The sequence below is a fragment of the Stegodyphus dumicola genome, chromosome 10, assembly GCF_044657685.1.
Source record: "Stegodyphus dumicola isolate Sdum_Otavi_A_Nest chromosome 10, ASM4465768v1".
Lineage (NCBI taxonomy): Eukaryota > Metazoa > Arthropoda > Arachnida > Araneae > Eresidae > Stegodyphus > Stegodyphus dumicola.
In genome coordinates, this window is record NC_140777.1 from 182954873 (window position 1) to 182969370 (window position 14498).

The 14498-nt window shown below is 36.2% G+C and overlaps 1 protein-coding gene across 9 annotated transcripts in view; it reads left to right on the forward strand.

The window, feature by feature from the left end:
• LOC118193858 (disks large homolog 1-like) overlaps positions 1-14498 on the forward strand; it is an 816267-nt gene that overhangs the window by 588665 nt on the left and 213104 nt on the right. For all 9 annotated transcript variants that reach the window (XM_085825973.1, XM_085825976.1, XM_085825974.1 and 6 more), the window contains one exon: positions 4818-4865. In XM_085825973.1, the coding sequence (XP_085682099.1) occupies positions 4818-4865 (48 nt within the window). The remainder of the gene's footprint in view (positions 1-4817; positions 4866-14498) is intronic.

Here is a 14498-nt window from a genome sequence, read left to right on the forward strand (position 1 = left end):
TATTATATATATATGTATCAATTACAATGAAATAAGCAATATCCCTTAATACAAATTGTCATATAATCGAATCCTTTGATCACTGTCATAAATCGATCCTTTGACACTTCATCTTTGTCGGTTCGTTTCTATCCACTTATGAATGTTATTAATCAACTCTATTTGCAGGAAATAAACTGGGACACTTATGCAGATTTAACAATAACATGAGCTATATTTTAATTTTGTAAATACAGTTTAACTTTTCACAAAGTATTGCTTTTATTCACATTTACATCAAACGCACAAGTAATACATTGCATCTCTCAGCTCTTAACAAAAAAAAAAAAAAAAAAAAAAAAAGAGCACGAGCATGCCGTCCTTCTCGCATCAAGCACGCTTCTTCTTTTCGTTGCCAGATTCCAGATTTTCTTCTCTCTCCTTTCAGCTATAAGTCTGTTCTTCCGGCAGGTTTGGTCGGTAGCATAGAGTATGTGCATGACACAAATGTTAATTATCCTAATAAATAAATTAATCAACTTCCCGTTGCAAAATCTTAAGAATTCAAATAGTATAAAGGAAGTCAAGAACTTTATTTCCTAAAAAAAATCGTAAAAAAACTTTTTATATAGTTAAAATTACATATAATTAAAACATAATTTAAAAAGATTACAACAAAATAAGCAATAAATCTCATATTTTCAAGAGAAAACAGTCAGCAGTCTAGTACCCAAAGCAAAGAATGAAAAACTGTTGCCAAAATCACATTTCTAAAAGAGTGAAATTATCATCCGAAAGCAATAACCAATCAAAAATGTGCTTTGTGGATGACATAATTCAAAATATACAAACCTCTTTGCCATTAGCTAATAAAGGGAGAGGGGAAAAAAGGAAATTCTTTTTGTTGTGCCTCGCGAGACACATGCGCGTCAGAATAAGAAGATTGCGATGTGCGTGTCCAAATATCAAAAGAAAATAAGCAGCATTTTATGTCATATTTTCAACAGTCAGCAGTGTAGTATACAAAGTATTGAATGAAAAACTGTTGCCAAAACCATATTTCTAAAAGAATGAAACTATTCAAACTGATGCGATGAAATCGAAAAGTTAAAATGAAAAAAAATCTGATTCGAATTTTGAAAAAAATCGCTTCGAGGTGCACTGGCTCTTGTCTAGATGCAGCTACGTAGTACTAAATTTCGTAGCCGTGAGTCTGTGAGCTTCTGCGCAGCACGAAAGACACATACAGAGACACTTTCTTTTATTATATGTAGAGATTAAAATCCTTAAATCCAATGTTCTAATTTTATCCGATTTTCAATAGTTTTCAGTAGGTAATTTGCCAAAACTGGGGAAGCGGGCATCGCGGTCGATATATTTTTTAGAAGAAATATAATCGATAGACAAATAGTTCCGTTTTATTTTGTCTTGAGGGCAGAATAATGTAAGCTATTAATTGCTCTTTCGTGATATAGTATAATTAGAGAAAAATTCAATAATTTCATAAAATGAGTCAGACGTTTGTTTCGAAAATAGCTTGAAGGTTTCAGACCAATTCAATTTTTTTACATAAAACGTGGAAAATAATTTTTAATTTTCTGTAACATGTCAAAATCTTTGCTTATTAAATTCCATTCTGTGCCATATCGCATTCGTTTTGTTCTATAAACAACATTTTTCTGATTCCTGTAAAAATAAAACGTTTATTGGAATTCTTAGTGCTATATTATAGACATGAATAATGTTAATGTTTTTCAGGTCCTTATTTTTAATAATAAAGTAATACTTTACGAAATCGAGGACTTGGATGTTTCTATAATGTAAAAGTATAAGTATTTTTGTTTAAGTAAATCACTAATTAAGAGCTAAGTAAACATAATTGTTCGATGTATAATCTTTCACTTATTCTATATGTTTGTAAGAATGTACATTATGTAAGATATTTTAAGTACGTACACTGCCACCCCCCCCGAAAAAAAAAGGGCGACAGTTCTATTTATCCCGTTTTACTCCGCCAATTGACAAAATTCAACTTGCGTTTTTCATGTCTCGGAAGCGCGATTTAGGATATGTATTAGATTTATATATAGCATTGGTCTAATATAGGAATTTTGATACAAAATAGGACTTTTTCTGAAATGGCAAGGCAATGTTTTTCCATATTTCGATTCTACCATTCAAATTATGCGAAACTGCTACGTTTTGTCAAAATCGCGCGAGTAGTTTTTAAAAAATAAGCTCTCAAAATTTTAACGGCTTAATCCAAATATAATTCTTTATGATTTATTTTTTATACTTGTATTTTTAAATATTTATAACTTTTTCAAAAAAACATTTGAATTATAATCTATAAAAGTTTTATCATCGTCTTAATGTAGATGTATTTCTAAGCATACCTGCAAATCATACTTTCCGAAGATATACGCGAATTTATATATTGGAGCGTTTTGAAATTTGGCATATTTGTTGAAAGCGATAATAACATCAAATGTGGTTTAGGCACTTTGCTAAAAATTATTTGAAAGAAGGAACGATGTGACTTTTTTCCGTTCATTCACAATGTAAAAAGAGAAAAGAAAATAACTTGTCATACATTAAGAAGTTCACCAGGTGAGTTACTCTTACAAACGGAAAAAAATGCGCCAAGATAAATTTCTGAATTTCTTCGTAAACTTCGCACCAAATTTTACAAAATTTAAAATCTAGCATAATTTGACTCGTGAAAGCGAAATATGGAAAAGAATTCGTATGTCATTTCAGGAAAAGCCTGACTTTGTGACAAAGTACCTAAATTAAACCAATGCTATATATAAATCTAATACATATCCTAAGTCGCGCTTTCCAGACATGAAAAACGCAATTTGAATTTCGTCAATCGGTCTAGTACAACGGGAGATATAGAACTTTCCGCCTTTTTTTCAGTCCAAAGGAGCTTTGCTCCAGAAGGACTATTGTTTTCGTTTTGCGATTTTGCATTGATCACTATAAATATCCTTTTCACTTTTCAAACTGTTGCCACGCAATGTTTGAGCCCTGCATTATATTTCAAGAAATTAAATAATGAAAATCTGCATAAATGTATGTATATTTTTCGCATTGTGATAAAACAACGGTACATAGCGCCATCGAATTTTGAATGCAGTAATCCTACTGTCAATAGGGGCATGTGGAAGCCCAAATTTGGAATTTGGAATTTGTTTTATGATCGATTTCCTATTTTGTAAAACTTGAACGAATTTTTGAGTAACAAACTCAACGATTTGAAAGCGGGCAATTGCAACAACCTACGGGGTGGGCGGGAACCATTTTATCTCCAGCGCGCCGGAAATTCTAAAGATAGGGTCATTTTAAAATTATTTTACGACATTGCTAATGAATTGAAATTTATGATTTAAATAAATAAAGATAACACACAAAACGTTAACAAAACGCCCCTTTGGACGTAATTTAAAATTTGAAACATTTCAGAATTTTTTTTCCGCAATGTACGCAATATAATAATTAATCTTTTATGTCTAAATTTTTTTTTGGGGGGGGGATGTGGTGTGGTGTATTTAATCATGGCAAAACACACTAGGGCTATCTGTCTAAGAGGAGGGATGCCTTTGTGGAGGACTTTCTAAGGGAAACTGGCTCTTATACACGTTACACATGGGGATAACCACGAAAACACCCATGCAGCCAGCCCGTTCGCGGGATTCGAACCTCGGACCGAACTACCAGTGTTCAGCGAATTTACCGCTCGGCCGCTGGTGGGCCTTTTGGGGGAGATAATTCTTAAATTAGAACTAAGATCTATTTTCACTGTTTAGCTAAGACTGTTTCAGTTTTTAATCTGAAATCCTCATCTCAAAAGCATATTGAAATTCCTTTTCACTATTTTTAATATATTTTTTTTAATTTAAAATATAATTTACTTTTCTTTTTATATTTGAGTTTAAGCTGCAAGCTTTCAAAGGCCCATTTGTTTAAATATTTTTTATTACTTTCGTTAACTAAAAGTATTAATAAAGATAAAAAAGTATTAATAGTTAATTTAATCATCCATTGTTATACACGTTTTAATATACAAGGTGAGAATAATAAAGTCCTTTACTGGTTGCAGAACGTTTACATGAAATAAGCGCAGAGGATAAGAAATGTGGGATTTTTACCTTTAATTTGTCCTATTGTTAGCCCAAAGGAATTTCGTTTCGCATTTTGCGTTGAAATCACTATAAATGTCCGTTTCACTTTTCAAACTGTTGCCATCTAATGTTAGAGTCTTGCATTATATTTGAATAAATTAAATAATGAAGAATCGGCATAAATGTGTGTATGTTTCTCGCACTGTGATAAAACAACGGTACCTAGGTATATAGAATTTTGAATAACGTAATCGTTCAGCGAATATGGGCATCTGGAAGCCCGAATTTGAAATTTATTTTTTATCCATTTCATATTTTGTCAGGCATTAAAGAATTTTTATTAAGAAACTCAAGGATTTCAAAGCGAACAGTGGCAACACTGTACGAAAAAAAGAAACATTTTTATCTCTAGCGCGCGAGACTAGGTATCTGAAATTCTAAAGGTATGCTCATGCCTTATTGATGTAGAATTGAATTTTATGGTTTAAGAGCAAAGGAGAGGGTATTTAATAAATAGAGGTAACACACAAAACGTTAAAAAAAGGCCCATTTGGGCGTAATGTAAAATCTGAAAGCTTTCAGAATTTATTTATTCATTTATTTATTTATTTTTTAAATCGCACAGTGTATTTGAAAGAGCCTTTATTTTGCTGGTATGATCTCTTGTGTTTTACTAGATAAACAGTCTTTTTTTTTTTTTCTTTTCGGTAGACAAATGGAGAAGAAGATTGGGAATACGAAGAAATTACGCTGGAGAGGGTAAGTGCAATTAACCTATGTCATTTATCTTTTTTTTTTTTTTTTTTTTTTCGTATTTGATAAAAGTCTTTAATTCATCCTTTTTAATCTCTTGGTGGGGGTGAATGTGAATGAATGCTGAATGATTTCTCTCAGCGTTTCCTATTAGAAGAAATCCAATTTTGATCCACTTAACTACATATCAAGTTAAATAATTGAAATTTAAATTTATAAGCACATTTAGCAAGATAATCCGGATCAGTTTGTCTCAAAAATATCTTCCGTTCTAGAGACTAAGAAGAAATGACGGAGAAGAGATGAAAAATGACCAATGCCCTCGCCGGGACTCGAACCACGGACCTCTCGAATACGCGTCGAGTGTGCTGACCACTACACCACGAAGACTTGTTTAGAAGGCGGGAGAAATACCTTTTACAAACCCCTTTTTAAAGTATTAGGGGATCCAATCAAGGTAAATGAAAAATGAGCAATGCCATCGCCGGGACTCGAACCACGGACCTTTCGAATGCGCGTTGATTGTGCTCGCCACGAAGTCATGCATTGATGCATTGAAGATGGTGGCAGAATTGCATTATATACTCCCTCTTTTTAGAGGGCGACTGGGGTTTTAGGGGACCCAATCAACAAATCCTGGTGGTGGAAAATCATCATCCACCACCCTTTTAGTTCGAGCGCCACTGTAGAGACATTAAGATATTTCGAAGCAGAAAAGATGAAAAATGAGCAATGCCCTCTCCAAGACTCGGAACCACGGACTCCTCGAATACGCGCCGAGTGTACTGACCACTACACCATGAAGGCATGCTAAGAAGGCGGGTGAAATACATTTACCGTGACTTTCTAAGCAGTTCTGCATTTACAGCGGTGAACAAAAATACTGGCACATTTGGTATAAAATAATAAGTATAACCTGGTTGTTGTCAAAACATTATACACTGTATAGAGTTAAATAATTAGCAGCACCAGAGAATGCCGAAAAGAGATAAAAAATATATTGCACTATTTGACCGAAAAATATGTCGCACCAGCTTTAAACACTGGCCTTGCTACTACCGCTTACGGAGAAGGTAGCCTTCTCAGCAAACCACGTTTACGGAATTAAGGTAAAATATCACGCCGAGTAAATATTTATTTAGGAGTTACATAACAACAATCAGCTTTATATTTGCAAATTTTCATGGGACTAGATTTTATGGCTTTACCGAACCAGCAAATTGCCAAAGTGCGAATGAACGAAATAAGATAAGAATGGCTGGGCAGTAGCTAAGCGATTAATACTGTCTTCGATTGGTGAATTAGATTTTCTAGAGGCATTTCACATTCAAAAAAAATCTTTCTGTTCTCGATAACGACTTTAATACCAATCTATCTTTAACTTCAGCCTTTAAGGAAATTGTGTTTTAATTTTCTTGTTTCATCAATAGATGGCGCCAGTATCTTAACTCCTATCCAGCAATTCGTATCTTATCTCGTTCATTTGCACTGTGGCAGCTGAATGTGTTGGTTTGGTAAAGCAATCGAAAGTAGTCCTGTGAAAATTTGCAAATATAACGCCGAGTGTTGTTGTTTGACTTCTAAATTAGCACGTTTACAGAATTTGGTGGTATCCGAAGCGACCTCAGTTCATGAATGAACTGTAGACTCGTTACAGCAGCAGAGCCGAGACTGTCAGAGTATAAATCTCAGCCAGTACAATAAACGACTCTAAGAGGACGTGTTAATCAGAAATTAGCCGAATTGGGTTCATTTCGAAGCTTTATACAGATCATGCGACAACATGGAGCGATTCAGATAGCTTGACCTATTGCATAGAGTTAAGACTAATGTAAAAGCCAAAAAAAGTATGTTAAAAGTAAATTGTTTCAATAGATATTACTTCTGGATCATTCCGCCTAGACACGTAAACGGTTAGTGACTCTGATTACCGTCCCGAAGGATCCGGGTTTGAATCCCGGATAAGGCATGAATGTAAATTGTCTGTCCCTTCATAGCAGGTAACAATGACCGCCTATTAGGTGCCTCCAAAATAAAATACGCTGTCCTCCAAAAGTTAAGAAACAGCATGCTTTTCAAAGCTCACCATTACAAAAATGTTAGTAACGTTTAAATTCACAGTTTATATGCATGACCGTAACGAAGTTTATGAAAATAGATGCAAAAACAATAGTCACCACTTTTATTTTATACAAATGAATGAGTTGGAGAAAAAATGCAAAAATTGTATGCTTTCTTCACGAGTGTTATCTTCCGTTACCATTAGCAATTTAGTTGGCAATATCCAGAAGATGCTTATCAATGTCCAGGAGAAGTCGTTTGCCCGATTCGTTAAAGTGGCGCGCGATCGGATGGATAGAAATGGGGATGTCACAAGCTTGGTGCTACTAGGCGTCTCTCGTACTGTGATCCACGACTATGGAATCAGTTTGAATCCGAGGATTCTGTGTCTAGAAGACATGTTCTAGCCAGACCTAGAGTTACAACGCCTGCGAGAGACCGTTATTTAGCTCTTTCTGCCCGAAGGAGGAGTAACATTTTTGGGTCTCAGCTCATGGCAGATTATTTAGTGGCAACAGGAACAAGAATCGTAGCTACTACAGTGCGTAGACGCCTGCACAATACGGGTCTCTATACAAGATGACCAGTTGTTTGAGTCCCCTTGAACCGAAGATACAGAGATGCCCGTTTATCTTCGGCAAGAGAACACGTCTTCTGGACCAGTCAACAATGGGCGTCTGTTCTCTTCACAGACGAGTCCAGATTCACATTTGGAGAGTGATTTAGATCGTCAGCTGATCTGGAGGAACAACGCAATAGATACAACCAATCCCACACTGTGGAAAGACACCGTTACAGAGGTGGTGGAATAATGGATGGGTTGGAATCTCTCTCGGTGGTCACAGTGGCCTGCATGTGTTCCGTGGAAGAACCTTGACCGGTGGGAGATATCGAGACGAGATCCTTGATCAACATGTTCTTCCATACGCCACTGTTATTGGTCTGGATTTCTTCTGATAGCCGGCAATGCGCGTCCGCACCGATCTCGAGTTGCTGAAGAATATTTTAAGGGTCACGGTTTGGAGCGGATGGAATGGCCAGCTCAGTCCCCAGACCTGAATCCAATACAGAATCTTTGGGGACTACCTTGGGAGACAGGTTGCTGCTATATGTCCTCCTTCAAGGTGGTTAGATGAGCTTGAACTAGGATTACTCCGTGTCTCGTCGTTGCTTCCCATTTCACTGACCGACAACTTAATTGGCAGCATGGAATTTCGAGAAAAAGCCACGGAGAAATCCACTTAGTTTCCGGAGCGGTCAAATTAGATACTTCTGTTGAAATATGATATCCGAAATTTTTCGAGATTAAACTGTAGAGACATTAGGTAATTTTTGGAAGCAGGAGAAGTGAAAAATGAGCAACGCCTTCGCCGGGAATCGAACCCCGGAGCTCTGGAATACGCGCCCAGCGTGTAGACCACCACACCACGAAGTTATGCTAGGAAGGTGGGAAAAATATCTTATATATTCCCCCTTTTAAAGGGCGACTGGAGTTTTAGGAGAACCAGTCGCTCAATCCTGGGTGTGGAGAATCATCATTCACGACCCTATTAGTTCGGGCGCCACTGTAGAGGCATTGGGTATTTTGGAAGCAGGAAAGATGAAAAATGAGCAACGCCCTTGCCGTGAATCGAACCACGAACCTCTGGAATACGCTCCCAGCGTGCAGACCACCACACCACGAAGGCATGCTAGGAAGGTGAGAGAAATGCCTTATAACAGTACTTTCTTTACTTCGCATATGGAAGTGAAAAGAAATGTTTTAATTTTCGAACTCAAAAATAGGCAAAATGTAGCAGTTTTCTCTATAAGATATAAATCCCATTATGTATGTCATTTTACGTCTTCAGATTTATTGGTTGGTGTATTTGGAATCTAAGTCACACCGAGATAATAAAAGTATTTTGAAAACCACTAACCAAAATCTCTTTCATATTATGTCGAAAAAAAAAAAAAAAATGCTAAGAGAGCTCCTCCTTACTTACGTGTGTTGTGTTCAGGAAACGCTTCATAGCCAATATGTTTTATCTGTACAACAGTAAATGTAGTTCTTACGTAAAAGGATAAAAGCTTCAGAAACTTGACTCTTGAAAATCTTATTTTTCTTGAAATGAGAAACTTTTTTTGTGAAAACAGTCCTTTCTTTTAAAGAAAACTTTCTTCTCGCACATGCCGTCCCCTTTCAAAAAGAATTTTTTTTCGTTTGTTTTATTTCGAGCTTTTTAATATCGAAGAAAAAGTCACGTCGTTTGACAAGCCAGATTCCGAGTACGTGATTTCAGAAGCGCAGTTTTTCTACATTCCTTGAACATTTCTTTTACCTATATTAAATTTTTCTGTTTTTTGTTTCCTCACAAGTTTAAACGAAGAGAGATTTCTTGGTAGAACAAAATAGGCTATTCAACAATTTTTTTTTTCAATTTTCTGTATAAATCTTGAAGTAAATAATGCCATTTTGACAAAGAAAGATAGCTTTTCTTCTTAATAATATCATTTTGCGAGTCAAATATTTTTAAACACAATATTAGATTAGATTTAAAATTAAACATTTTTCATTGCTAACCAAGATATGTAAAAAAAACATTCGTTAAATATTAACCGAATTATTTTGCATATATCTTACATTTTAGGAAACTTAACGTAATCTGATCTTCTTGAGCGCTCTCTACATAAACTTTACTACATTTGTCACAACATTTTCCAAACTAAAATTATCTAGAATATCGAAAAAGGGAAAGCACAAGAGAACTATTTACCTATTACGAGATCGGATGCCTTTGTTGAGGACTTTCTAAAGGAAACTGGCCACGGACCTCTCGAATACACGCCGAGTGTGCTGGCCATTATACCACGAAGGCTTGCTAAGAAGCCGGGAGAAATACCTTATACACACCCCATTTTAAAGGGCAACTGATGATTAGGGGACCCATCGCCAAATCTTGGTGGTGGAGAATCATAATCCATAACCTTTTTAGTTTAGGTGCCACTGCAAAGACATTAGATTATTTCGAAGCAAGGGAGATGAAAAATGAACAATGCTTTCGCCGGGACTCGAACCACGGACCTCTCGAATACGCGTCGATTGTGCTGGCCACGAAGGCATGCTGGGAAGGCAAGAGAAATACCTCATTACGTAACTTACTCCAACAATATACATCGTTTTTCTTTTCCCTTTTCGGCGTTCATTAGGGGCCGAACGGAAATATTGCTGAAAGGTGGTAATTCGACTCGAATTCGAACCTCGGTGAGTAGACTCTTCTGAACGGGTATGCCTGACGAATTGCGAAATAGAGTGGGCATTTTCATGCTTTTTCTGCGTGTTGGAGATATAAGAGCCAATTTCCCTCTAAACGTAAACTACGAAGCTTATCTTTCCTTTTAGACAGAGAGCCCTCGTGTGTTTTGCTATAATCATATTATCTAATCCAGCCCTTTCTCTAATCGAAGTTAAATGCCAGTTTAAACATACACACTTATTCTATTCATATTTTAAGGCTTGGTTTGATCTGCAATCAGAATAGGAACTCCAGTCTTAGTTAAGGCTTAAGTTTCATCTCCAATCAGAATTTGTTTGAAAAAATCAGAACTACAGATCCGTTTTCAAATCGCGACACACATAAATTGTATCACTTTTCTATTCTGCAGCCAACAGCAAGGAAGACAAAACGAGAAAAAAAAATTTTTTTTTTTCTCCAATTCAAAGGGACTTTGTCCCTGAAGGACTATTGTTTTCATTTTGCGATTTTGCTTTGAAAGCTTTAAATGGCTGTATCACTTTTCAAATCGTTGCCAACGAATGCTATCGCCCTGTATTATATTTCGGGAAATTGAAAATAATGAAGAATCTGCATAAATGTATGTTTCTCGCATTGTGATAAATCAACGATACCTAGAGCCATGCAAATTTGAATGACGTAATCCTACAGCGAGTATGGGCATGTGGAAGCCCAAATTTGAAATTTGGAATTGGTTTTATTATGTATTTCATATTTTGTAAAAATTTAACGAATTTTTGATTAACAAACTCAAGGATTTCAAAACGAGCTATGGCAACACTGTACAGAAAGAACATTTTTATCTCCAGCACGTGAGACTGTGTATCGGAAATTCTAAAGATACGCTCATGTTATATTGCTGTTGAACTGAATTTTATGATTTAAGTGCGAAGAACATGGTATTTAATAAATAAAGGTAACACGCAAAACGTTAAAAAAAAAGAGGCCTCTTTGGGTGTAATATAAATCTGAAAGCTTTCAGATTTTTTTATTTGTTATGTAATTTCAAATTCACTATTTTAATTTATCTTCTATTGCTTTTCTAGATTAATTTCTATTGCAATCGACGGCATAGATTCGTAATGAATCATGTCTCGGGGAAGGAACTGAGTTCATTATTCTTTACTCTGTTACATCATAAGCCACAATGATATCACGTGTTTTTACTTTCCTTATCGAAATGAGTCACTTTATGTTTGATGCCTAATCGAATTAGGTTGCATGCTTTTCGATAGATCTGTGCGTAATCGAGCACAGAGCAAATGATTATTTTTTTTCTTCCATTACATGATGATACCTCGTGTTGCTGCAAGTTTATGAAATAGTGTTCCAAATATAGCTGAATTAAAAATATGATCCACGTAATCTATGAAATTCCGAAATCGAATATTAAAATAGGGGAAAAAAACATATTTATATTATTTCAATACATAACCACTGTAGAGATATTAGGTATTTTGGAAGCAGGATGGATGGAAAATAAGCAACGTTTTCTCCGGGAATCAAACCGCGGACCTCTGGAATACGCGTCCAGTGCGCTGACCACTACACTACGAAGGCATGCTAAAAAGGCGGAGGAATATCTTATATACTCCCCCTTTTGAAAGACGACTGGGGTTTTAGAGAACCCAGTCGCCAAATCCTGGTGATGAATATTCATCATTCACCACTTTTTAGTGTTATGTAGAGAAGTTATCTGATAGCGTTATAAAAAATTAGGTGAATGATTTTATGATTTATGGAAATTTAAATTTTATTTTGATTCTGAATTATTTAATTTAAGGCTTTAATTTTGGGGAGAAACAGATGCTTCGGGAAATATTATTTAGTTTAAAAGAGTATTATTTATTTTCCTCTATTTGTAAATCTTGTACAAACTTTTATTCATTGTGAAAGAAGCAGGGAAAGGGAGGCAATTTTCACCAAGTCATGATTTCGCGCGCTTTAGAATGTTCGAGAAAGAATTTTCATTGTTAGTTGACCTTAAGAGAGGAAAGTACGTGACGGAAAGGTCAAAGGTTGCTACTTATCTTTCAATGTAAGTCATTCAGGTTTTTGGCGATTGAGGGTCCGGTTGTTGGCTAAGTGAAGAAGGGCGCGCATGCGCGATCACCCTTATTTCCGCATTCTGGAGTTGAAAACGAAGATTTTGCCATAATTAAGGGGGCGATAAGTGAAGCCATAGTGGGAGCCCGTTTTGTGAAGGAGACGAAGGAAATTCGAGTTGGATACAGACTTACTCTGGACTCGCTTAGGCACTCTCTGACTAACTCGCTGATTTTCGGGCTTACTGGACAAAATGTAATTACGAAGCGGGATGTTTTCCGGCGGGGAGCGGCAAATATGCTCCCCGGCCGCGTTTGGTTAAGAGGCGAGACACACTTACTCTTGAGTTGCTTAGGCACTCGCTGCTTGGATTCGCTGACTTTCGGGCTTGACGGACTTGTTGACGGAGACTGAGAAAAAACTTGTGGGTGTTGCGAAGGAGAAAGGAAAGGATTTAGTCGGCATCGAGCTGTGCTTCCGGCGGGGAGCGGCAATTATGCTCCCCGACCGCGGGTTTTCTCAAAAATGCGAAAAAAAACTGTTGAGCGAATAACAAAAAAATTAACAGAGACTTGGGTCTCTATCTGTATCGGCAAAAGTCAGGACGATGTCCTCTGAACTCCGACTTGAAAACAGAAGGAATTATGTCACCTTAGTCAACTGGAAGCCTGCGTTAGCCGTTCTCTAAAATGCCTAGCTTAATTGTCTACGTTTTCCTTGGTGGAGCTGAGAGTCTGGGCAGACAGCCGTGCGGTGTAAGCTTGTTCTCTTGCTTCCAGTGGGAATAATTTTCTTCTATGGAAAACAGTAGCAGGCGTAAGATTTGACGGTATAGCTGATGTAATTTATTGTCGTGCCGTTCGAGTCTCTGTCTTGCGGATTTGCCAAGTGACGTAAGGATAGAGCTAAGATATGAGCTCTCCTCCACTTCAAGATGTCCACTCAAGATAAGTATTATTTTTTTTTGGTGTGTTGGAACTTTAGGCAAGTTTTTCCAAAAACGTCCTTAGCAGTAAAACAACGTCGAATCTAAAATTTAACTCTCAGGCCATAAATTGTTTCCCTTTCCTTTCCTTAAATCACCAGACAAACCTTAAGTTTTTTTATGAATTTAAATGAACAGACTCTCAGATGAGGTTAAGATTTTTCTTATTGTGTTGTAATTGAATAAACTGATATTTAATCTGGAACCTCTTACAATATGTTTTCTTTATATATTTAATATGAACTTTTCCTTTATATCTTGTATATGTTTTATGTTTTCGATCCTCTCACGGCGCGGTCCCGGAATGCATTTTTTTTTCACAACGCAAAAAAATGCTGTACACGTTTCACTATACGATCACTCCCTTTAACGGCAAGTAGTTTCATATTTAACATTTAACAATATAGGAATTTCAGATATAACTGGTACCTAGAAGTAAAGCTATTTAACCATGGTCTCGAAACTCTTCTCTATATAACATTAGTTCGGGTGCCACTGTAAAGACATTAGTTTATTTTGAAGAAGGAAAGATGCAAAATGAGCAACGCCTTTCCCGGGAATCGAACCGCGGGCCTCTGGAATACGCGCCCAGCTTGCAGACTACTACACCACGAAGGCACGCTAAAAAGGCGGGAGAAATACCTTATAATTTCAATAACTGTTCCTTGTTATCTATGAATTATATATATATATATATATTTAAAGAGCTTTTCATAATTGTAATAAATATGTTTCGAGTTTAAAATGAAGTAAGTATTACGCAATCTCACAAATGTGCTAAGCATTATATGGAGTCAATAGCGTTACCTGCTGTCGGTTACCCGCAAGTTCAATGTACATCTAAATGAAGCTCATTTCATATAAATACAGTTCTACAAGTTCCGCATTCACAGCGTTCACATTTTGTTTGCTAAAACAAAGTCTTTATTCAGCCTGTGCTCAAACGCTGATCGCAGACACACACAACTACCAATTAAAAAAAATGTCTTTAATGAGGCAGAGAATTCATATTTTGGCAATATTAAATTTAAAAACATCAGTTTTCTAAATATTACAAAATCTAATTTTTCGTACGTTTCCCCATTTCCTGCATTTATATTTTGGAGAATTTTATACACACTATGAAAATTCAAACACAGAAGATTTATCTGCCGAAACGACGGAAACTGACAGAGATATTTTGTATGAAAATCTGCGATTTTTGACGTCATTTTCAATTTTCGTCGACCCGTTGGTTCATAAATAAATGGAATTTATCGAGTTTGGTTTTCC